This window comes from Plasmodium malariae (genome assembly GCF_900090045.1).
Source record: "Plasmodium malariae genome assembly, chromosome: 5".
Taxonomy (NCBI): domain Eukaryota; phylum Apicomplexa; class Aconoidasida; order Haemosporida; family Plasmodiidae; genus Plasmodium; species Plasmodium malariae.
Genome location: NC_041779.1, coordinates 1265001 through 1291338, shown reverse-complemented (window position 1 = coordinate 1291338; position 26338 = coordinate 1265001). Strand labels below are relative to the sequence as shown.

Here is a 26338-nt window from a genome sequence, read left to right as displayed (position 1 = left end):
TTATTTCAAAACGTTCAGCGGAAAATATATACTTTTTTGTGTATATGCATTACGTTTCCTTAATTTGTTCATATTATATGGTGAATGGAAAGCCAAGGAATCGCAGTAATTCGAGGGAAATTTTAGGCCTCAAGAAAGTCTCATATTCGTGAAATTTGTTTTTGCTTTTCTTTTTCTCTTTTTATTTCTTTTTGCCGTTCTTTTTTTATTACTTTAATAATTAAAGCATAACGCTGGAAGGAGAAAAAAAAAAAAAAAAAAAGTTCGAAATATCAATTTGAGAAAAATGCGAAATTAAGGAATATAACCACTTAATAAATAATATGTCTCTTTTATTTTTATTTTTTTTATCTCACAAATAAGAAGAATAAATTTTGTATAGTACTAAAACGTATATAATATATTTTCATTTTTATTTTCTTAATGATCTTGAAAAAAGATTATTATAAGTTAACCCACAAGTAAATATGTATAGGATATACTTCTCATTGAATTATATGCTTCTTGACACATAAACTCAGGAATTGCAAAATGTGCATCAGTAGTAACTGGGCGTTTGAACGGGAAAAAAAAATTATAAGTGAAGAAATAATAAAGCACAAAAAAGGAAAAAACATATAAAAATAGGGCAAGAAAAAATTAAATTTTATAGTACCATTTATGACTTTTATTTTTAAAATTGTCTTCCATGACTTTTTAGAAAGATAATGGGCATTTATAATCCCCCTTTAAAGTTACCTTTGATTTCTTTCCTTTCTCAGCCCTTTGGCTTGAAAATTTATACATATAAGTGAAATGCATATTCTTTTCCATTGCTGTAAATGACGATGCCATGTATATAGGACATCTGTTGTAATCATTATTTTTAAAATATTTTAATTTGTTTCGTAATGCTTCACATTGTTTTGTCGTTCTTAGCATTGTCTCACCATGTTAAAAACCTTTTACCTTTTTTTTTTTTAAATAACGAGAATTATTTATCTCTTTTTTACGGGTTTAAAAAGCAAGGCTAGCACATTATAACAGTTTCGTAAAAAAGGAATGTTGAAAAATTAAAAAAAAAAATTGACGAATACAAATTGAAGAATGAAACACGCAATATACAACTTCCTACATAATCTGTTTCTTTAATATCTTTCAAAAAAAAAAAAAAAAAAAAAAAAAAAAAAAAAAAGAAAAAAAAAAAAAAAAAAAAAAAAAAAAGAAAAAAAAAAGTTTGTTCAAATGAACGCATATATGTTTAATGACGAACATAATGAACATTATAAACATATTTTCTTATTTTGATTTATCGCTTAATGAAAAAGAGAAAAAGGGGGAATTGTATTCAGAGGGAAAAAGGTCCCTCATTTTAACCATGGGAGGATGTTACGTTATACACATTTGTAAAAACTAAAATGAACTATCTTTGTTTTTTGTTCTGTTAAAAATTATTCGCGCTTTTTAGTGAATAGGATCTTTTTACCCTTGGGGAAGAAACAAAAAATGTAAAATATAAAAACGCAATAAACGCCGTATTACCTATGTAAATATATACGTACGTACATATGTATATATGTACATGTGCACTGATTAACCTATGGAAATATCTCAAACTGAGAACACACATTTTTCACATTTTAGCATGCACCCTCATTTTCGTAAAAAATTAAATAAATCATATCTACATGTGCACGTCTACTTGCGTAATGACGTGATGGCAGTCAGGGGAGGAGGATATTGTAGAAGAGGAAGAGGTCCTCTATGTTATTTGTTAAAGCAACAAATGTCAAAGATGACGTATGCGAACATTTTGCCTGCCCCTACATGTATAAATATGTATATACATACATATATTTATACTTCAATGTATACATACATATGCATGTGAGTACATTTAATTTATATTAATATGCTACCTTGATCCACCTTGCTTGGCACGAGCAGCCCCAATGCAATAAAACAGGAAATTGAATATTTAAACGTCCAATAAAATATAAAATATAAAATAAATAATAAGTGAGCACAATTCCTTTTATCTGTGTTAACATCATGCGTTCTATACATTTTAAGAGAATCAAATTTTATGTAGAGATTTAAAAAGATAACAAAATAGAGAAAAAAAAAAAAAAAAAAAAAAAGTTGCATGCCCTGAAAAATGAAGAAAAAACATAGTTTTTAAATTTTATTGTACTGTCATTTTATCGACAAAAAAAATGCATAAATATATGTACATGGCTAAGAGCATATATATATATATATATATATATATATATATATATATATATATATATATATATATATATATATATTTATGTGTATATATATGTACATATATGTTCGTACATATGTATATAAAAATTATTCACTCACAAACATATGGACACGTTGCAATAATTATTTTGGACGCAACAACATATATAATACATACTTCTGCAAAGAGGACTATACAGATAAATGCCTACATATATATATATATATAAATACCCACACACACATGCAAATAGCTCACTTTTTCAAATTAATGAAATTTCAAAAAGACAAATGATGATGAATAGTAATTTCTTTACAATACAAATTAAGTGTGTTCTTTTCAATTTTTTTTTTTTTTTTTTTGTTGTACCTTTTAACCATTTTTTTCAGTTGTCTTTACATTTTGGTGGTACATATTAAAATCGTTGTTTCTTTTAATTTTCGCATACGTTCACATTAGTTCTCATCTGTTCTCGTTGGTTCTCCTTTATTCTCGTTTATTCTTATTTCTTTTGTTCTTTTTCCATTCACTTTCCCCTCATTTTTTTTTTTTTTTTACTCCCCTTTTACCCCAACGAATAAGCAAGTTTTATAAACCTACATTGTTAAATATCAACGCTGTTGAAAATAAAAAAGAAAAAAAAGAAAAAAAAAAGGCCTTTGAGGTCAATATGAAAATATTGTTTTTTCCAAATAGATTTTGCTTCATACGGTGTTTATAAAAACATTACACAGTAGCAAAGTTATACACACTGACTTTATTATTTTTTTCTTTATTTTTCAATTATTACGTTGCTTTTTGCTCTTTTTTTATTTTATTTTATTTTATTTATATTTTTTTTTTTTTTTGCTTTTTTCTCTGTTTCGCATTTCCTACACATTTGTTTGTACACATATAAATACACATTTACTTATTTATACATACATACATATATATATATATATATATATATATATATATATATATGCTTGTGCATATATTTGCCTTCTTCCAACACGATGAAAACAATATTCTTCGACGAAACGTACATAAGCGACTTAAAAAATATGCAGCCAAACTTCGAGTTTAAAGAAGAATATGACAAGCCGATAAAGTTGAACTCTTGCTCCACCTTTTATGATGCCATCCCTTCATCGAATGAAGAAATATTGTATTTTAATAAAACCTTAACGGAAGAACAAATCTCCCTTTTAAATGAGGAAGAGGTCTATTCCATGCGAAATGAAAAATGTCTTGAAAATTTTCCAAATTTGAAAAATGGTAAAAAATTTCCTGAACAAGTCATAAAAAAAATATCATCAGAAGGGGACGGGAAAGGTCAAAAAGGAAAAGCGGAAGAAGAAGGAGCACAAAAAGGAACAGCAAAAAAAAGTGAAAATATATGTACTATCTTATGTACTGATGTACGTGATGCTGTATGTACTGGCATAGGCGGAAAAAGGGAACGCGAAGAACACGAAGACAAAAGAGAAATAGACCTAAACAAAGTAATGGATGATATATTTTTCTTGTGCTTTCATAAAAATGGGTGTGAGTACATAATTAGAAAGCTTAAAGAAAATGATACAGAAGAAAAACAAATAATATTAAACTCTCTTTTAATAGACGCAAGATCTTTATGTCCAGACGTGTATGGCAGTTATGTAGCTCAAAGTATATATGACTTAAATGACGAAAAATATAAAGAACGTTTTACGGATGAATTTTTGAAACATACAAGTTTTCTAGCCTTACATACATATGGATGTAGACTTATCCAGAAATCATTAGAGTCCTTATCTGATGAATATAAATGCAAAATTTTTAAAGAATTACAAGATGATCTAATCGCATATATATGTCATCAAAATGGTAATCATGTTATACAGAAATGTATTGAAGTTTTACCATCAAAAAATATTGATATGATCATAAATATTATAGAAGAATATTTACCTTTTTTAAGTTCACATGCTTATGGATGTAGAATAGTGCAAAGAATATATGAAATTGGAAATATACAACAAATAAAGAGATTAAATGAAAAAATTATTAAGAAAATTCATCTTATAAAAAACAGATATGGAAATTATGTTATTCAAAAATGTTTCGAGTACTCAGATGATACAGCTAGGTTTATTATCACTGATGAAATAGTGAATGATATTTACAAGCTCTCTTCCCATAAGTACGCCTGGTAAGTTTGTCAAAACAGATAAAAAAAAAAAAAAAAAAAAAGAAAATAATAAAGAAGCATGATCTTGTGCTGTAATAGAGGTAGGAGGGTGGAAACAGCATACATATAAAGATAAAAATAAAGGAAAAATCTGAAGCGGACATAATGAAATATATAGAGATACATGAAATAAAAATAAATTGACCAAAAGCCAAGCACAGAGTGCCGACAGAGATGCACGGCTTTCCTTGTTAATGTAGAGTAAATATTTTATTATGCCTCATTCTGCCGCATTCTACTTCATTCTTCTTCACTTTGCTTCATTTTATTTATTTATTATTATTATTATTATTATTTTTATTTCTATACAGCAATATAATTGAAAAGATTTTACTCAAAAAAGAGTATAGATACAAAAAGAAGATTATTAAGAAAATCGTAAATGATATTTCGGAGGGGTAAGAACAAAATGCAGAGCCACGTTAAAAATGCAACAATTGGTGTATACTTTGTGGGTGTACTTTTTTCTTTGCTTGCTCATGGTTTTTCCATTTAGAGATGGGCGATGGGAAATGGACTTCTTAGGCTCTGTACATAATTTTTTATTTTTTTCTTTTTTATTTTATTTTATTTTACGTCATTTATTCGCAGGAATGAAAACATTATAAACATTTGTAAAGACTGCTATGGTAATTTTATGATGCAGAAGTTGCTGACAACGTGCAGGAGAAAGGAAAGAAATTTAATTGTAAAAACGATCATCGAAAACTTGGATAAACTAAAGGACGAGACATACGGTAAAAATGTCAACACTCCGGCACATGCGCACACGCCCATACATATATATAGATATTTTTATGAACACGTGTATACCGTATATGTATGCATACAAGCAAGTCGTAATACCATTGATAACGCCCACCACTTCCCCAGTTTTCATATCCACTATCTTACCCTTCTTCTTTTTTATAGGCAAATACATTTTGAGAGCTATCAACAATTTAGAAACTTGAAGTTTCGTTAGCAATTAAAGCAGTTTCATTAGTTCCTCGATTTCTTTGAAATAGTCGAGAAATTTTTTGGCCTACTCTGCATCCTTGCATGTATAAGTGTGTGGACATACAGATATATTTATATATACTGCATATATATGTATGTATATATACATATATATATATATATTTATTTATTTGTACATATGTGCAAGCATGGATGCATATGAGCAAGCGCTTGTGCGTATTGTAGCTTTTTTTTCGTTGTCCTTTATTTCATGAACATTCGATTTTTCTGTTTTTTAGTCAATTTTTCAAGTAGCAACAGCAGCTTCTTTTTTTTTTTTTTTCGTCTATTTTGTTTAATTATGCTTCTTTTTCAATATTTCTTTTAACGAAAGTACAGTTTCAAACAGCGCTCACAGTACAGTTCACATTTCTAAAATAAATTTTTATATTTTTTGCTTTATTGGCTTATTGGTTTATTGGTTTATTGGCTTATTGGTTTATTGGCTTATTGGTTTATTGGTTTATTGGCTTATTGGTTTATTGGTGTATTGGTTTATTTGGTTTATTGCTTTATTGTTTAATTGCTTTATTGCTTTATTGTTTAATTGCTTTATTGTTTTATTGTTTTATTATTTTATTGCTTCATTGCTTCACTGCTTCATTGCTTCATTGCTTTATTTTTTACAATTTTACGCTTTTACATTTTTCATTTCCTTTTTTTTTAATATTTAACGGCGAAATAGCTGAACATATCATACACTGAAAGAATTGCTTTATTTGAAAATAAGGTATTTTTATGAGGCGCAATTATATATACATGGACAATTTTGCTTTGTTTTTTCGAAAGTTTTTTGAATAATTAAATATATGTTTATGTGTACATATGTATATAGAGCAAAAATTACGATATGTATTTTTAATACGTTATATTTGTCCAATTATTTTTTTAAAGTACAGTGGTAAAGCTCGATAGTTGCACTTGGACACGCCTGTGTGGCGCTAATCCCATAGAGCTGTGGCACATGCCCGAAAAATCGCTTATATATATACATAAATATATATATATATATTTGTACTTATGAAGGCATATAATATATATGTATATATGTGCATTTATCCATACGGAAAATAAAAAAAAAAAGGGATGTAGAAAACATTAACACACTCGTAAACTCAAGATAGTGCACAACTCAATACTTTTCATTTTAATTTATTTAGCTTCTTAATGACGACAGATATTTAGTACTAAATATAACAGACTCTCTAATTACTCTACTGACTCGTCACAAAAGCCATCATCTAAATATTTCTTACAAACACACGTATAAACAAGATTATAATTATCTCCAGAATAGATGCTTGCATTTGCAAACTTAAATAGTGGCATACGTTTATCAAACTCTTTAATAACAATTTCGTAAATTTTTTTTCCATCAAAATTATCAGGGTTGACTTTCACTGGAATACACATTTGATATGAGTTGGGGCACCCTGTTTGTCGACATGTAATAGGTAGAATAGGAAAATAAATCCACTCATTTTTATCTTCTAAAAAACTGTAATGACCTATAAAAAGAAATTTTGTTAAAGTGAGCAAAATATAAGCGAAAGGGTATCGTAACGTGTCAAGGTTAGTTTTTGCTCTTCCTAAGCGCGTATTTGCCCTTTCTCAAATGCGCACACAGGGGTGTACATGTACATATATGCGGTCTTATATATACATATTCATATATATGGCATGCTTCTACATATACATATACATATACATATACATATACATATACATATATATATATATATATATATATATATATATATATATATATATATATATATATATATACATGCACGTATGTACTCATGCTTATATACACGCGTTCATATGCTCATTTTTGGTTAAAGCGTTACTGTGTTTTCTTGACTTAAGGGAGTTCTTCCGAGGAAGATCCAAATTTGTGCCCTCCCTCGATAAGCTTCTTTCAAATTTGATTAAGCTCTCGTTAGGTATTTCTAAAAAGGAAAAATTCTGAGATGGTTTATACATAATTTTGCTTTTCAGTCTGTATATATTAAAAGCATGATTTCCCTTTTTTTTTCCCTTTTCCTTTTCCTCTTCCTTTTTTTCAATCGTATTAAAAGAGTAAGTTTGGTAATTCATCCCCTTGGTACTATTTTTATGTGCAAAATGCAGAAATATTTTCTTAATATTTTGTAACGAAAAACTAGTTAATATTCCTTTTATCCTATCATTTCGTGTAATATTATTTGCTTGTTCTTTTTTCCATTTCATCTCCTTTTCATTTTTTTCTTCTTTTTTTTTTTCAATTTCATTTAAATGTCCTTTTCCATCTTGATAATTTATGTCTAAATGGATATGTCCATTAGAATTGGAATCCCTTCCCGTTTTATGGATCAAATAAACATCGCACTTAACAAATTTCAGAAAGAACACATTATTATTATTATTATTCGCAAAAATGAACAACAAAGTCTCAAATAAAAGGAAAAGAAAAACACATGAAGAACGCACCATCGTTTTTTTTAAAAAAAGAAAAGAAAAAAAAGTCGAAAAAAAATTACATAAGGGAGTTATGACTTACTAATTATATACATGTATGTGTGTATTGTCTTCTTACAAAATAAATTCCCACTCTTTATGTGCAAAATTTCGTGAAAGTTCCTATAAAGGAGGGTGCAAGTAAAAGCTTGTGTAAAATGCGCACACACTTGTAAATATGTATATATATGTAAGAATAGTTTTTTCTACTTTTTAAATATGTGCTTCTGTGCGAATATTTTCCTATCTTTTTAGAAAAAAACAAGTACCAAAATACAGTTAAACGCGACCTGCAAATTATGGTATCAAAGCTGAATACGCCCTTTCTTCATATTTTACATGTCTACATTTTTTTTTTTTTTTTTTTTTTTTTCCTGACCTGTTCAGAATAAAATTTTCAGTGTAGTCGAATAGAAAAAAAAAAAAAAAAAAGTAAATAAAAAAATGAATGAAAGAATAAATAATTAGCTAAATAAAGAAACGACTGAACGGATGAGTGAACTAACAAACGAACGAATAAATAATAGGGAAGATTTTAAAATTTCACCCTAACAGCGGAGGTCTATTTTATTTGCTTCATTTTGTGTTATATTTCATTTTACTTTATTTTATTTATGCGCCAACTAAATTAGCTCTTTAGAACATGACTTAAGTAAAGTGAACAAATATTTCAATATATATAGGCACAAACGATTGCCTATTTTTGTAGCACATCAAATTAGCATTAAAGAGAACAATATAAAGACGAGCACTTCCTTATCCCTTTTTTTTTTTTTTTTTTTTTTTTTAAAGCAAGCACATTACAACGTGGGTGCAATATTTAACTATTTTGAATAATTAGTTTTTCTATGATATTTTATTTTTAAAATGGGCAAAATTATTACATATTCCCGCATACAGTACATACATATATATATATATATATACATATATATATACATATATATATATATATACGTACGAACATATGGGGGAGGCGGTCGAAAAACGTAGCTTTGTGTATAACATGCATGGAGTTAATTTGTTGTTCCTATGTTTGTGAAAATGGAGTGAGATAAAATTGAAAAAAGGGTGTATGCATAATGATTGTTCATTAAAAGGTACCAACTCGGCAGTAATGAAAAAAATTGCGGAAAAAAAGTTATACAAACGATAAAGAGTGCTGGATTATATTTTCAAAGCGATAAATAACAACAATGTTTTTTCATTTTTTTTTCATTTCATTTTTTGGTATATTTACGGGAACATACATCAAAAAAGAAAAGCTGCTTCTCGTTCACTTATATAGACACTTTTTGTTCATCTGGTCGTTCATATATATTGCTGACAAGGTATTTTTATGACCCTCTTTTGTTTATTTATGTGAATACAAACGTCCTCTTTCCTTTTCTTCTTATTTGTAATAGTAATATTCCTTCATCATTGCAATCCTTCACTATACCACTCCGTATTATAACCTTTTTTATTTATCTTTTCTACTTTGTCAGTGGCTTTATTTTATCGCATTCTTTTTATGGATTGCCCATGAAAAGAATTCATTCAAGGGCGTCCTTCAAAACACAAAACGAGCTACATGATATGTCAGCTGTATATTCTTCGTGTAGTCTCAATCTAAGGGGCATAAAAATAAAGGCGCTTCGCACGTAAAATGATCAAAAATGTTAAAAAATGGTGGAAACGTTAAAAAATGGTGGAAACGTTAAAAAATGGTGGAAACGTTAAAAAATGGTGGAAACGTTAAAAAATGGTGGAAACGTTAAAAAATGTTAAAAAATGCTGAGAAACTTTTAAAGTAGTTATGTGTTTATATATATATATTAGTACGAGCTTTATGGTGGAAAGATGCCAAAAAAGGTTTAAATCGTAAAATTTTGAAAAGCAGTTATTCAACTTTCTCATTATTCTTTATTGCTACAAGCGCTTTAAACTTTCGCGCATTTTATTTTTTCCATCTATTCCTTTTTTCATTCCTTTTTGCATTCCTTTTTTGTATTTTTATTTTTTTTTTTTTAATATTACAATTATGGCCAATGTTTGTGGGTAACAGAGCAATGCAAGAAATTAAGGCAGATAAACGCGTTTGTACTACTCACGATTTAATGGTAATTTTATAAGAAAGAAGCTATCACAATATCGTATATATATATATATATATATATATATATATATATATATATGTAAGGGGACAATTTAACGCGATAAAAGAATTTGTTTCAGTTGGTGCGTTCAAAAATTTTTGCCCATTTAATACTTTAATGAAAGAACAAGCTAAAAAAAAAAAAAAAGAAAGAATCCAAAGATGAGTGAAGTGAAGTAAGAAGGCTAACGATTTTAATACGACAGGTTATTAGCTACGTAAAGGCAAATACATGGTTTCGCCTTTTAGTACTGGCATAAGGAAGTATTTAAAATATCCTTGTCATTTTATATACATAAAGGCAATTTATCATTTTCATTATTATCATCATTATTATAATTTTTTTTTTTTTTTTTTTGCTATATCATACTAAGTAGTATGTATAAGCCCACGAGACAACATCTAAAATATTTCGCAGAGACCTTACGTAAAAGTGTATAATGGGTATGGAAATATGTGCACAAGTGCATATATGTAAACACGTTATACATATATATATATATATATACATATGTATATATCTATGTATATACTCAAGTCCCACACCGCATGGAGGAAAAACTCAATTTACATATCTACCCCCTTCAGAGGCTGAGAATTTATAACGTGCCCAACCAAATTGATGTATCATTGAATACACTTGATACTAGAAAACGAGACAAAGAAGGGGATACAAGTACCCTGTACGACTTTAAGTGCAAACATGTACACAACCCTCATATGATATACGATCCACTGAACTGCAATATTTTGAATGAAATTAAAAGTTTTCACACAAATGATAGGCTGTATGACATAGCAAGGAGAGGGGATATAAGAAATGGAGGGGCGATAGATGATGAAGACGAGGATAAACGTGCGGGTGAAGATAGGGATGAAGACGCGGATGCAGATCGGGATAAAGATGCAGATGAAGACGAATTAAACGAACTAAACGAACTAAACGAACTGAACGAACTAAACGAACTGAACGAACTGAACGAACTGAACGAACTAAACGAACTGAACAAACTAAACGAACTGAACGAACTGAACGAACTGAACGAAGTAGACGAAGCTGACGTGGATGGCGTTGAAGGTGACAAAAATAGCAGCGGTAACGATCATGCAGAGTTCTCTGGGTGGACTTATCAGTTTGATGAGAGTGAAAATGTAGCGGACGTAATAGGTGAAAATCTTAAGAACGCAAAACAGTGCCATTATGATAGAGACAATGGGGATGTGAATAAAAAGACTGAGTCTTATTTTTTTAAGGTCACTGATGAAAATGAAAATTCTTTTAATAGTGGATGTAATGATGATGGTAAGAACGTGTGCACTGTGAATGGAAGATGTACTGATGTAGAAAAGGTAGAGCTTGAGTCAAGTGATAAAGTACACGTAATGCTTGATCCAAGTGGAAGAGTACGCACGACGCTTGAGCCAAGTGGAGGAGTACATGCAACTCTTGAGCCAAGTGGAGGAGTACACGCAACTCTTGAGCCAAGTGGAGGAGTACACGCAACTCTTGAGCCAGACGACAGAGAAAAGGCACACCAAAGCTGCATCAATTTCCTTCGTAACTCTATTACTTACGAAAAGGTAACACGAGATGATCAAATAAGAATCAATGCGGCATCTGATGTAGTTAACACACTGGGTACGTTTTACATTAACCAGAGGGTTTGTTTGAATAAGAATTACACGTATGACTTGAACTTGGGTTTGAAATCCCCTGTTTTAGTATTACCCTCAGGTTATTACAACAACGAAATAAAAATCATTGGGGTTCAAATAGACGATTGCGCGTATGACGAGGACTATCTGTATGGTAGGGAGTGCCATCGTGCAAGTAGTACTGTTACTGGTAGTGGTTCAGAAAACAGTAGTGGCAAAGGCAAAGGCAAAGGAGGACATATTTTTACCGAGTGGCAGGATGTGAACCCTGAACAGAGTTATGTGATGGGTGAGATGAGCGAGAGTGAGTTCTTACCTGTTAATGCAAAATTTAACTTTAACAAAGAAATACACATAATACCACAGAATATGTGTGTATGTTATGATGACATCTATCAAAAGAATTATCTTCCATGTTTTTGTAACTACTCAGAAAGAATCAAATTAGCTGAAGAGTATAATAAAAAGCATTTTTATAAAAGTATTTATAAATTAGAAAACAATTTACTTCTATACAAAGTGAACAGAAATTTTACAGAATCACAGCACTATGGATCTGTTTTAATGAATAAGTATTTAAAAATAAAGGAAGTAAAAATTGATACTAATAATATTAATGAATCTATTATTTATTCCAGAAATGACATAGGTCTGTTTATATGCCATGTGCAATATATACAAGAGGACGTTGTGTCTGATGTTGTGTCTCATGTGTATTCAGATGTTTATGGAAAAAAAGGAAATAAAGCAAAGAACCAATGGAACGGAGGGGGAGGAAAACAAAATGCATATCATGGTATGTACCCTATAATGAGCAACAACTTAAATGAGGAGGACGACGAGGGGGAAGGTGACTGCTTCCATCTTATGGGATACAAGATTAGTATCATGAAAGACATTCTTTTGTTTGATAGGATATATCAGATGAGTCCAAGTCCCCACATATTTGGGAAATGTATCTTTTTAGGTAGCTATAACAGTTTATATACATACGATATTAGAAATAATTTAATCGATATTACTGATTTAAATAAAAAAGGCAAATTTTTTATAAACAATGACACAGCAGTTTGTTTGACTCACTCACAAGATGAGAATAATATTATACTCGGTGCCAGTAATTTGTATTTTCTAGATAAAAGAGTTAATAATTTAACAAAATTTAATACTAACAATTCTGGGGTAAAAAAAATAACAACGAAAAGTGTTCAACTACATACAGATACTCACTTTTTATCAAGTATATCTGATAATAATAATAATAATAATAGTAGTAGTAATAATAATAATAATAGTAATAGTAATAATAGTAATAGTAATAGTAATAATAATAATAGTAATAGTAATAATAATAATAGTAATAGTAATAATAATAATAATAATAATAATAATAATAATAATAATAATAATAATAGTAATAGTAATAGTAATAGTAATAATAATTATTATAATAATACTAGGCAGATAAATTTATATTATGAAAATAAGAATAGAGTTCATTTTAATAGAGGATATACAGCAATAGAATCTAATCCAGATGTTCCTTACATAATTGCTTGTGTTAATGCTTCTTTTAATGTTTTAGAGATATGGGATCTACGGAATCAATATGAACCCTTATTTGTTTTTCCTCTTAATGTATCTGAATTTTATTATTCCTATTTTAGATATATTGAATGGATAAGAATTACTCCAAATAGCTCTACGCATTTTCAAAAAAAAACATACTACAACATAGTAACATTCTCTTATCATGAACATCTTGTATACGTAAGAAAAATACTCATTTCCGATGATTTCACTAGCTATAAGGACCTAGGAATACACACTTATATGAACAATTCTCCTACGTATATGTACAACTACGTTATCAAGGGAAGACCTTCAGATGGGGCAGATGCCCCTGCGGCATTTGACATGAACAGTACAACTGGAATTGATGTTTCTGAACAAAAACATTCATTATCTTATAAACAAAATGGGAATCTTCTCACCTCGAACGGTCCATTCCTTGGCATAGAAAAAAGAAACGAGGAAAACTGTCCTTCCATCTTGGCACAAGGGGAAGGCAGCGAGAACCAAGGGAAGGAGGAGGGAGTGCATGAGCAACAACCTCAGATTCACGAGCGAGAAGAACAACTTTTGGCGAACGAAATGAAGGCGCGGCATGACATATCCTATAACCACATCTTTAGCTATCGGCATGTGAAGCTGCACGTGGATGAATCGTTCATAGTGGACGCTTCAAAGTTTTCTTCATTACAGAAAAATAAAATAGATTGCATAAAACTACCATATGATGATAAGAAATATAATACAATAAATACGAATATGTACAATATATTTTTCGGTTTGTATGGAATGAAATGTATAGAATTTGTCCTTCCCGTATTTTATTGCTCCAAAAAAGGAAAAGACATAACATACGAAGCACAGAAAACATCAAGTGAGACACACTATTACTTTGATGAAAAGAGAACTAAAACGTTTACCTATGTTATAAAACGAAAAGGGGGTGATCATAACAAAACTATAGTTAATCGAAATCGAAGACAAGAAATAGAGGGTATTAAACTAGATTGCATACAATTTATTTTTCACATTAATTCGTCAGGTCAGATCTTTTGTACCCCTGTTAATTTATGTATAAAAAAATTAACACATAAACAAATGGATGACTGGATACCAATTAATAAACGATATATTGCCAACACATACAAGAACGACAATACTATGAAGTTATTTAAGCACTTTTCGGACCTGGTTGAGAATAAAAAATTTCAAAAAGATGGCACGACATTGGTTCCCCCCAAATGGGAAAACGTTGTTCCTGATAATTCTTCGAATTATGAAAAAAGCATGCATTCAAATGAAAGAGGAGGGGAAGAGCGCCTGAAGGAGTACTCCTCCATTTTGAGAGGCAAGTCAAGTGGAAGGGGGGAGAGTGGAAAAAAAGAAAGAGAAAAGGGAGAACACGACAAAAATGTGTACGGAAATAATACGTTCGTCAGGAATACGCACGGCATGAATCCATACGACAGTGATAATTTCGACAAAGCGTCATACATTTCCGATAGGAACCCCTTCCCAGGGTTTGTATCTAACGGTGGAGATAGCGAATGGGAAGGAGTAGAAGCAGGATATGAAGCAAGACAAGAAGCAGGATACGAAGCAAGACAAAAAGCAGGATACGAAGCAAGACAAGAAGCAGGACATGAAACAGGACATGAATTAAGACACGAAACAGGTCAATTAGCAGGTCAAGTAGCAGGACAAGTAGCAGGACAAGTAGCAGGACAAGTAGAAGGACAAGAAGTAGACTTATACGCGTACGCTGCACGTGGGGGCGAGGGAAGGAGCAATTGTGCAAGCCAACTGTGGGCCCACAAGAACAACACAGATATCCCCGTAGATGCTGCGAGAAGACAGGAATTTTTGAATTTAAATAAAAATAATTATGATATATTGAAAGAAGTTGACTCTGAATACGTTAATGTGACACATGAATTCCTCTCTGAAGTTTTCAAATTAATATGTAGAGATAAAATTCTTGTGTTACAAAGAAATAGTAATAATATAAAAATAATAAGCACATATAATAATAGTAATAAATTAAGTTGGAATCGGGAAATTTTTTTTAAAATTAAAAAATGCTTATTATCTATATTGCCTTCATATCCTTCAAAAATGAACAGCAATAATTTCCCCCTACCCTATAGAAACGCAGAAGATGAAAATGAAAAAAAGAAAAAAAATAAAATAATAAATTCCTTTCAAAATTATTGTGATAATAATAGTAGACGAGTGTATTTTTCATCTCCTGCAATATCCCCTTTAAATAATAACCAAGGAAAAGACGAAATTGATCTCGATTTTTTAGATTCACCACGTAATGCTACTTCAACCATTTTTTCCAATTGCCTGAACAGTCAGGAAAAAATGGGTGATAAAAATATATACTCATCATCAAATGGTGACATGTCTATTTTCAAACAACATATAATCGACTTTGATGTACACATGGGAAATAAGGACGCTATAATAATGAGAACCCCTTCTGAACATATCAGCACTATTCAGGAGGGAAATACATTAGTTAATAATGAGGGGAAAAATGCAAGTGAAGGGGAGAGACTAAATAGACATAATTTGAACAGCGGTATAACTATTTATAGTTCGCCGCAGTATAATCATAAACCTCTTGCTAATAAAGGAATGGACGTATGTGAACAGACAAAGGTTAACTCGGAAAAGGACTACAGTCATTGTGGAAGAGGAGTCGATAAACGTGAGAGAATAGGGCCATTCTGTTTGGATTTCCAATGCATAGGAGGAATGAAAAACGGGTGCAGCAAAGGTAGAGAAGGAGGAAGAAGTGGGAAAGGGAGCTTGAACAGATACGAAAAAGGGAAAGCAACAAAAAGCAAAAGGACGGACAAAAGGAACGGAAAAATTAAAGCACTTGGTAAGAACAGAAAGGGCGCATCTTCATCCCTCTGCCGTGAGAGTGTAACGCTTTACTCAAAAAATAATACGCTTGAATTATTTTCCAAACATAACATTAAAGATGAATATAAAAAGGAAGTAATACAGACACAATTTAAAAATAAATGCAGTTTTATAAATTTGAATTATTTAAAAAGAAACATGTTTAAGGAAATAAAATATGCTTTTTGTTCTTTTCATTATCATAATTTCTTTTATGTTCAAACCTTAGCTGATTTAAAATATTCAGCTTATGATATAACAGATAACATGGTACACAAATATATACAGGATAGTTACCCTTTTGCAAATTATTCACCCAATTTCCAGTCATTTAGAATTTTAGCAAAAACTCAAGCATACGATCACAGTAAAATATTTTATAATCAGTCTTTTAATTTTTATAAATTCCTCCTGGACAAATTGAAAGATAAACATGATTGCAAACTAAATACAACCAATGACTGGGGAGGGAAGCTGTCCATTGGGGGGGACAAACCTTCCAGAAAAATCCAACATAATTATGGTAATTCCTTTAACAGCAAAGTTTTCCCATTAGACGAGCTCAAAGACAGTTACAGTAACATTAATGGAGCATATGATCAGAACCAAAATACACAGATGAATTTCTCTTCCGAACTGAATGAGCAGGACAGTGTTAGGAGCAATAATAGTGCCTTCAATAATTTTATTACACAAGACGGTAATGTAGAAGAACAATCAGGGGAATTATGTAACAGTTATCATCAGAATGATGACAATGTATTTAGAAATGATAGGGTGGTGAAATACTCAAAAATTGAAGAATTAGTGAAGGATATAGAGATAGAAGATCAGTTATATGATAAAGGAAAAACAGAGCAAAAGTTTACCTTGTCAACGTTAAGAGATGCATATAATTTGAAAGAGCTAATGGATGTATATAATGAAAAGGGAATATATTACATTTTAAGTAGTATGCAAAAAATAAAATTTGGAAATGGAAAAACAAAATCTGATAAAAAATTAGTGAAACGTTTTTTCATTCATGTTTGTAAAGAACTAGATAAGTGCGTATCTGTAAAAAATTTTTTTTTTTACGAAACACCTATTTGTTTTTGTCTTTACAAGAAGGATTATAATAATAAAAGTCAGTATAATACGTACATAAATTCGTATGAATTTCTCCTAGACACTGTACTATTTTTTAATAACAACGATTTGTTGAAGAGGGAGATGAACAAGTTGCACATTTATGATGAACATATTCTATTTATGTATAAAAAGAAAAAAGAAAAGCAAAAAAAAAAGAAAAAAATGGTGCACACGGTAGAGGCAGAACAAATGGTAGAAGCAGAACACATGGAAAGAGAATCGCACGCTGTGTTTGAAAAAGTACCTGAACGGGGAAAGGACAACGAAAAGAACGGGAAAAATAAAGAAAAAATGAGTAGCGCATACAAAAAAAATGATGTTACATTTGTTAATAATCCACTACATGTTAACAATAACTTGAACAATCATTTAGGAGAAGATTTATTTGTAAGATTGAGAAGAACTTACAATAATAGTGTGTACAGAGAAAGTAGGAGTAGAAACTTTGATAAAGACACCTATCATAGTGACAGACCATTTAATTACGATGAACTGCTAACCAAATTTAAAAAAAGAAAGTTGCTGTTCCTAAGCAAGGATATTACTTATCATATTTTTCAACATATTCTACAAAATGAATATTATATTCCAGTACCGAAATATATGAAAAATAAAATAAAAATTAAGGAAGACGATTTTCAATGTACTCCTATTACGTGCTTTAAAAATTATTCAGTTGGTTTTTACAACAAAAAACTATTTGATATTTACAATTCCATTAATTTTCATAGTTTAAAAAATTTTGACATGCACAAATATATATACAATGAGTACTTTAACATAAGAGGTGTTAAAATAGAAGAAAGTACTCTGAATAAGCATACAAAGGAAACAGAAAAAAATTTATTTAATACTTCAAATATAAGTGGATATAGGGGTGGGTACAAGGTGGATTATTCCTTATTGAATAAAATGTATGAGTTATGGCCAAATAATGAAAAGAGTTATCATTCCAAGGAAGACTATATGGTAAAACTTTTATTCATATCTTGTTCTTGTGAAAAAAGGAGGGAAAATGTTCTAATAAACAACGGGGCTTCATTCCGTCCACGTGCACTCACATATGTACATGAATATACATACATATATATATATTCGTGCGTACATATACACGTGTATGTGTACTTAAATTACAACTAAATATATTTGCGCCTGCGTTGACATAATTTATGTCTTGTTCAGGCGTTTTAGTTCACGTTACTATATATATATATATATTTTTTTTTTTTTTTCTTGCGTGTACAGGAAATTGTGGAAAATCTGAAAAACCGGGAAAAAGTTATTTTTTATGGTTAAGCTCGATTGAACATAAAAAAATATTTATGAGAGCAAAAAGAGGATCCACGAGGAAGTAATCAAAATGGACTAAAACTTTTGCAGTAATATATTTTTGCTGCATTTTCCCACGTTATATTTCATATATGTGTATATCCATATGTGCACATAATACCAAACAAAATACATTATATGTATGTATGCATATATATATGTGTGCATAATTCTCACTCATGTTGGATTGTGCCACATTTTTGGGAATGTTGTCCCACGGCCTTCTGCCTGCACACACAAGCAAAAAAAAACTCTAAACCAGTTAGCTAGCCATTTGTGCGTTCATAAACATGTACATTCATACATACATAAGTGAATATATATATGAATGTACATGTATTTTTTTTATTTTTTGTTAATGCTTTAAATAATTAAGAGGACGGATCGCGAAAATGCTTGAAAATACATTAATCTTATTAGTAATTTTTTTTGAGGACCTAATCAAATACATCTTCGCGAAGGATATAAAATATATACATATGCGTATGCACCCACATTATTTTGACTTCCTATTTTTTTACAATTTTACACTTAAAAACTTATTTGTTGAAAATTAAAGTTTAAAATCAATACATTTCAAAATAAATATTCTTGTTTCTGTGTTTTTTTATAACATACAACATATAAATATATGTATATGTGCATATATAAGTATATATATATATATGTATATGTTCGTATATTAGTATATATATATATATATATAAATGTATACGTTCGTATATTAGTATATATATATATATATATATATATATATTTAAAACCAAAAATTGTAGATATATTCTCAGTATTTAAATAAATTAGACAAAAATTCCTTTTTTAAAAAAAAAAAAAAAAAAAAAAAGAATGAAGTTAATTTTTTTTTTTTCACAATATATTTTACCCTTTTTCCTTTCGTACACATAAAACATATCGGTTATACATGCAATTATCTGTACATAACTGTGCATATAGACACACATATGAATATATATACACATAAATACATATACGTATGTATACAATAAAACGCATGTATCACATGCATAAACGTAAGAACATATGTGCACAGGTATACATATATATATATATGTGTTTATACGTATCTATTATGTATGCGCTCATAAATACGCGATTTTCAAAATGGAGGTATACATACATTACGTTAGAAACTGCGATATCCATTTAAAGGCAGCAGCATAGCCCATCCTTCTTATAACACTGCACATAAATAACTCTACGGGTCTTACTCCTGAATTTCCTTTCATATTATTAACAGTTACATTCGAAAATAAATTTAAGTGTTGCCTTAATTCATCTTCACTTGCTGCATCAGGTTTATCAATTTTATTCCCTAAAACAACAAATGGTACATTACTTAACTCTTCTGTTTCTAATAAATGTTTTAATTCTTCTCTAGCTTCACTAAATCTTGATCTATCAGTTGTATCAATCATAAATACAACAGCATCCACTGCTGCAAAATAATCTCTCCATATTCTCCTTGCCGTTTCATGTCCACCCAAATCAAATGTTTTAAATCTTATTTTACCAACAACTAATTCTTCAGAATGTGGATGTAGAGTCGGAACGTGTTGAGCGACTCTATCATCCTTTAACATGTGCAGTAACGTTGTCTTACCGGCATTATCTAGGCCTATCATCGTAAAATACGTATTTACAAATGTACACACATATACAGAGAAAAACAAGGCATGTATTATATATATATATATATATATATATATATATATATATATATATATATATATATATGCAGTACGCATATGTATCTATGTGTACGTATGCTTATATACACACGTATGTGCATACATACGTAAATAAGTTTATGCATTATTTACGAACCCATTAAGACACATAAGTTACGTATTGTGTAATAAATCATTTGTAAAGCCCTTTTTACAACTCGTTTAAAATTCGAATTATACACATGTATATATACATAAATACGTATGTACATATATACAAATATACATATATACACATATACATATATACAAATATACATATATACACATATACATATATACACATATACATATATACACATATACATATATACACATATACATATATAGACATACACATAAACACATAGTAATGTTACCTAAAAATAAAATTCTTGCACTCTTTTGTGATAATCCTAAATGTGCTAAAATATCTCTAAACCTAAAAAGTTTTTAAGTGTTAGGTATTTATGATATATACAAAGAAAACCAAAACGTGGAAAAAAAAAAAAAAAAAAAAAACGTACAACAAAAATGTTAATAATTAATGAACCAAAAATAAAAAAACAAAAAAAAAAAAAAAAAACAATTTGAATGACCAAGAGACTTCATATATATATATAATATTTTGCCTTTGTGTGTATATGGTTTTTTCTTTTTTTTTAACTAACCAATTTATGATAAACATTTTTATTTCTTTTGTAGTCAATACTTTATGTTATCTTAATCTGTAACTTATGTTTTTATTTTATTATTATATTTTTTTTTTTTTTTTTTACAACATTTATTCAATCACTTAAAAAATAAAAATAAAATGAAAATCTATATAAAAACAAAAATAAAAGCTTTATTTTGTCACAGTGATTTATAATTTTTCAATATTTCCATTGGATGGTGGAATGGTTATAAAAATAAAAAAAAATAAAAAAAGGAAAAAGAAAAGGAAAAAGCAAAAGAAAAGGAAAAAGCAAAAGAAAAGGAAAAGGAAAAAGCAAAAGAAAAGGAAAAGGAAAAAGCAAAAGAAAAGGAAAAAGCAAACGAAAAAGGAAAAAGAAAGGTAAAAGAAGATGCAAATTTAATTTGTCATTGTTACTAAAATGTAATATAAAACCATGTCAATGATAAAATTAGAAATCCACATCAATTTTATTTTTAATTTTGTTAAAAAGATGTTCGCATTTTTACAAATGCGTATCGCTTTGTAAGTACTTATATATGTATTATATATATGTATAAATATGTATGTAATATTAATACCCGCGTTTTAAATGCATAGGTATAATGAAGTGATAATAATACAAAACATATGATATATATATATAATGTAACAATGCATATGGATAATATTTACATGTAACATATAATTGACAAAAAATTTTAATTTCTTTTTTAAGAAAATTCTTTTTTTTTTTTCTCCCAGTATTTTTTTTAACGAGATATGAAAATTCACAATTTGCGAAATTTTTTTTTATTTCAAAAACGATAAATTTTTTTACTTGAAATGGCACTATAACGTATGTGTGTTGGGTATATTTACGTATAAACATACATATGCATACATATACATACATTCATACATACATACATAAACATTATATACATTATATACACACATATACATACATATACATACATATACATACATATACATTATATACATACATATTTGTTTTTATGTAATATATATATTTTTACGTTAAGTTTTACTTTTTCCTGTTAACGCGTCACTTTAGCATTGGTAATAATTTTCCATCTAAGGATTTAATGTACGTACATTGTCCATTTTATATTTTTCTTACGCCTTTTTTTTTTTTTTTTTTTTTTTTTTTTTTTTTTACATAAATTAAAACATAATTGAAGTATACTTGAATCTATTAGACTGTATCACCATAATACCCAGTTTTAAAGCTTTAAAATTTTCGATTTTGTATATCGTTTACTAATATAAGTCATTTTTACAAAAATGAGTTGTGCTTTAGGAAAAGGATAATTTATAAAATTGTAATATAATTCTTCTTTGTATCGTTTTTTTGCATTTTTTGAAAAAAGAAAAAAATAAAATTAGCCTAAAGTTTCAACTAGAATTAAGGCTATTTATTATTATTATTATAATATTAGTGGAAAAAATTTTTTGCTTTCAAAGAATTTTACGTCAGCGTAAATTATACTTTACTGAATTGTTCTGAAATCCAAAAAGAAAGTAAACGCATATGTACATACATACGTATGTATGTGTGTATATGTTTATACATATTTGCACTTTAATATACATCCTTTTTTCTGGAAATAGAAAACTGTACTTACGACAACTGTTATCCGCTTTATTTTAAAAAAAAAAATAATAGACGGAGTAACAGAATAAAAAAGGTCCATAAGAAGTTACTGCAATAAGAAGCGCAAGATTGAAGGAATGAAGAAATAATAATTATTCATTAACCCTTGCATACGCACACATACAAAAAAAAAAAAAAAAGTCAGATTTGATTATTAAAAATTGCTGCTTAAAAAATATGAAGGGTAAATTTTTTCATTTAAACATAACAAATTTGTTCTAACTCAGTCAATGGTTTATAAGAAAGGACTAACTGAAGTGGTATTTGATGTAAACAAAACAATACGATATTTAAATTGTGAAAAACGAAAAAAAAAAAAAAAAAAAAAAAAAAATACATGTTTTTGTATTACATACATATGTGTAGATGAAAATAAGGATGGGGAATTTTTTTCTGAAAGAAAAAAATTGTGATATTATTAGAAAAAAGGGAGATATATTAAACATAAGAAATTTTAAAGCAGTACATGTTGAAACATTTTATCCTCCATCAAAAAAATCCAGAAAAATATCAGTGTGCAGGTGTTGGAAATCAAATAATTTCCCATATTGTGATAATACTCATCAAAAATTGCAACAACAAGGAATAGTTTGCGGTCCTTTACTCTTAGAAATAAGAAGGAACAACAGTGCAAATTCGTATTAAAACAAATGAGGAAGAACAAGGATTGAAAATTGTTAATAAGAAGGGTGTTGTAAAAATGCATTAAAAAATGTGTTTCCGTTTTGAAAAAGAAGATTAATGATATTAATATGAACAGGTCAGGTGAATAATTAAACATTATTAAAAATGGCTAACATATGGACAGTTAATAGTATGAGCAGGTCAGGTAAATTCTTAAAAAGGAAGAAATTTCTCCGTAGGGTTAAAAAAAGGTAAAAATATTTGCACGTAATTTAATTTTTTTTTTTTTTTTTTTTTTTTATATATATATATATATGTAAATAATTATAGACACCTCTCTGAATTAATATTATCTAACCACATAGACTATACACATTTTTAAATTTGTTTACTTGTTTTTAGCTTTATTTTTAATCATTTTAAAGAATTTTAAAAGGCATTTTTAAATGTTTTTTTATTTTGTAGTTATGTTGCTATGTCGTTATGAAGCTTTTTTTTTTAATGCGAAGCATCTCAAATACACTCGATCGAGTGTGCCTATACATACATACATACATAAATACATATGTATATGTACCCGTACAAATAAAGATATACATATAGATACCTATTTGCGCACATGTGAAGCTTAATTAAAGGCGATCTCATGACGTTTTCTAAAATGCCAAAATTGCTTTTTATAAAGTACTCACCATACTTTCAACAATGAAAATAGAAGAATTGAAAATACATTATGAACTATAGTGTAGCAATATTGGCAGCAAATTAAAGCATATACATAAAAAGATGTTATAAAATAATGCACGAAATAGCTAGCTCTATTTCGTATGAATAACAAAAAAAAAAAAAAAAGCTATATGAACATAAATAGGAAAAAAAAAAAAAAAATAAATAAAAATAAAAAAATATATTACAGTACAATATAATAAACTTAAATACAATTAATAGAATTAAATACAAAATAATAAAATTACATACAATATAATAAAATTAAATACAATCAACAGAATTAAATACAAAATAATAAAATTACATACAATATAATAAAATTAAATACAATTAATAGAATTAAATACAAAATAATAAAATTAAATACAATATATTAAAATTAAGTATAATAAAAAAAAAAAAACAATTCAATCAAACGTTCCTATAATGGGGGCAGATATCGGATGACATTACGCTGCAATTTTTTTTATTTTTTTTTTGCCCTCACTGCTTCATTTTTGTGATGTACCCCCTTTACATATAAATTGCATCCTACACTGCTACACATATCTTTCTTCTCATCATTACTTAACCTCCTCGAATAGTATGGAAACATCCAGAAGTGTTATTTTGTGAAAGACAGAGCAGTCATAAAACCTGTCCATGATTTGATCAACCACATCATCTACTGTAGTAGCTTGTGTATCACATGACTTTTCACATGTTTGTAGTAGTGTGTCTAAATTATAATTTTTAATAACATTTTCTATATCTAAGCTCATTTCTCTTTCTACATATGCTGAACTATAATTGGCCCCAAAAGAACTATATATATCTACAACAAATGGAATTTTTGGTTTCATTTTTACTTCTAATTTTACTTTAATTTTTTTTTTATCTAACGTTTCATACACATGTATATATTTTTTTTGTATTGGAATGACTCGCATGAGAATTATTCTATACTTTAGAGGATTAAAAAAAAAAGTCATCAAGTCGTCATATATGTATGGTAGCACTGTCCCATCTGTTTTATTTTCAATTAAACATATATATCCTTCTGGTACCTTCTTAAGGGTAAAATAAAAAAATAAAGATGTTATTAAACACCCTGCTAATAAATTAAAATTTTTCAAACTTCGAAATTTTATTTTTTTACAAGATGTTAAATCATCTGCAGGTGATACATCTTTCCGAGTTACTATATCCCCATCTATTTCAACATAATCAGCATGTATCTTATTTACTCTTATATCTTTTTCCTTTGTACAGTGTTTAACACCATTTATAATATTATTATCTACTTTCAATTTATTTTCCCCCCCATCTTCTTTTATATGCACATTTTTTTCAATATTAGAAATATTCTTTCTGCAAGTTCTGTACAAATGGTAATAATTTACGTAAATTCGAAATGGGAGGAAATTCCTTCTCATTTTTGTTACACCTCTTCATTGGCTGCACTGCAATGTACGCGGCTTAACGCTGATATATATTGCATTTCATGCAGATATATATTTTGCCTCACGCTGATATATATTGCGCTTCACGCAGATATATATTTCTCCTCAAGCTGATATATATTTCGCCTCAAGCTGATATATATTGCTCTTCACACTGATATATATTCCACTTCCAACCAATTCACTTTATTTTCTTTTTTCTTTTTCCACCCCCCAACGAGAGAATATATTATTTCAAGTATTTGCTGACAGAATGATTAAGGTCGTTTCAGTGAGCTATGGTTCTTACTAAACTAGTACTATATACTTATACCTCATTTTTGAAGATAATAGCTTTTTTTCTTTTTTTTTTTTTTTTAATTTTTCGTATACTTTTGCACACAATCGATTTGTAACAATACAACGGAAAAGGTCAACATCGAACTGAGTTTGTTTTTCCTGTTCAGTGTTATCACCCTTCAGGTATTTCTTCTAATGCTTTTTGTAGTATATATTTGCTAATGTTTTTCTGTAGCAAGGAAATGAATGGAGGGGAATAGTGTCTCAATATAATGGAAAAGGTGTATATATATATATATATATATATATATATATATATATATATATATATATATGTACATACGTATCAAAACATGTGTTGATTTTATATTCGCATGAACAAATACATATGCGCAAATTTATTCATATCTGTATACAGTTACCTTTACGCATATTCATATGCATGTATATTTGTACTTACACAAATTTATGCGTTGTTCGTTTTATATCTTCAAGGGTTCTTACCGGATGAGAAGTA

General features: G+C 28.7%; 6 protein-coding genes across 6 annotated transcripts; 3 read left to right on the top strand and 3 right to left on the bottom strand.

Moving 5' to 3' along the window:
* Positions 1–3231: 3231 nt before the first annotated feature.
* On the top strand, positions 3232–5401 carry PUF2 (mRNA-binding protein PUF2, putative; the record flags this gene model as incomplete). Its single annotated transcript, XM_029003559.1, has 4 exons — positions 3232–4409; positions 4760–4846; positions 5040–5185; positions 5361–5401. The coding sequence occupies 4 exons, from the start codon at positions 3232–3234 to the stop codon at positions 5399–5401; spliced, it is 1452 nt and encodes a 483-aa protein (XP_028860493.1).
* Positions 5402–6656: 1255 nt separating this feature from the next.
* Positions 6657–7922, bottom strand: PmUG01_05034500 (conserved Plasmodium protein, unknown function; the record flags this gene model as incomplete). Its single annotated transcript, XM_029003558.1, has 2 exons — positions 6657–6955; positions 7262–7922. The coding sequence occupies 2 exons, from the start codon at positions 7920–7922 to the stop codon at positions 6657–6659; spliced, it is 960 nt and encodes a 319-aa protein (XP_028860492.1).
* A 2710-nt stretch (positions 7923–10632) lies between these two features.
* Positions 10633–18654, top strand: PmUG01_05034400 (conserved Plasmodium protein, unknown function; the record flags this gene model as incomplete). Its single annotated transcript, XM_029003557.1, has 2 exons — positions 10633–18327; positions 18604–18654. 2 exons carry the CDS (start codon positions 10633–10635, stop codon positions 18652–18654), a joined length of 7746 nt encoding a protein of 2581 aa, XP_028860491.1.
* Positions 18655–19826: 1172 nt separating this feature from the next.
* SAR1 (small GTP-binding protein sar1, putative) lies at positions 19827–21102 on the bottom strand (the record flags this gene model as incomplete). Its single annotated transcript, XM_029003556.1, has 3 exons — positions 19827–20323; positions 20795–20856; positions 21086–21102. The coding sequence occupies 3 exons, from the start codon at positions 21100–21102 to the stop codon at positions 19827–19829; spliced, it is 576 nt and encodes a 191-aa protein (XP_028860490.1).
* A 2023-nt stretch (positions 21103–23125) lies between these two features.
* On the top strand, positions 23126–23392 carry PmUG01_05034200 (CDGSH iron-sulfur domain-containing protein, putative; the record flags this gene model as incomplete). Its single annotated transcript, XM_029003554.1, has 1 exon — positions 23126–23392. One exon carries the CDS (start codon positions 23126–23128, stop codon positions 23390–23392), a length of 267 nt encoding a protein of 88 aa, XP_028860489.1.
* Positions 23393–24663: 1271 nt separating this feature from the next.
* Positions 24664–25515, bottom strand: PmUG01_05034100 (prohibitin-like protein, putative; the record flags this gene model as incomplete). The annotated part of the gene is made up of 1 exon (XM_029003553.1): positions 24664–25515. One exon carries the CDS (start codon positions 25513–25515, stop codon positions 24664–24666), a length of 852 nt encoding a protein of 283 aa, XP_028860488.1.
* Positions 25516–26338: the final 823 nt, after the last annotated feature.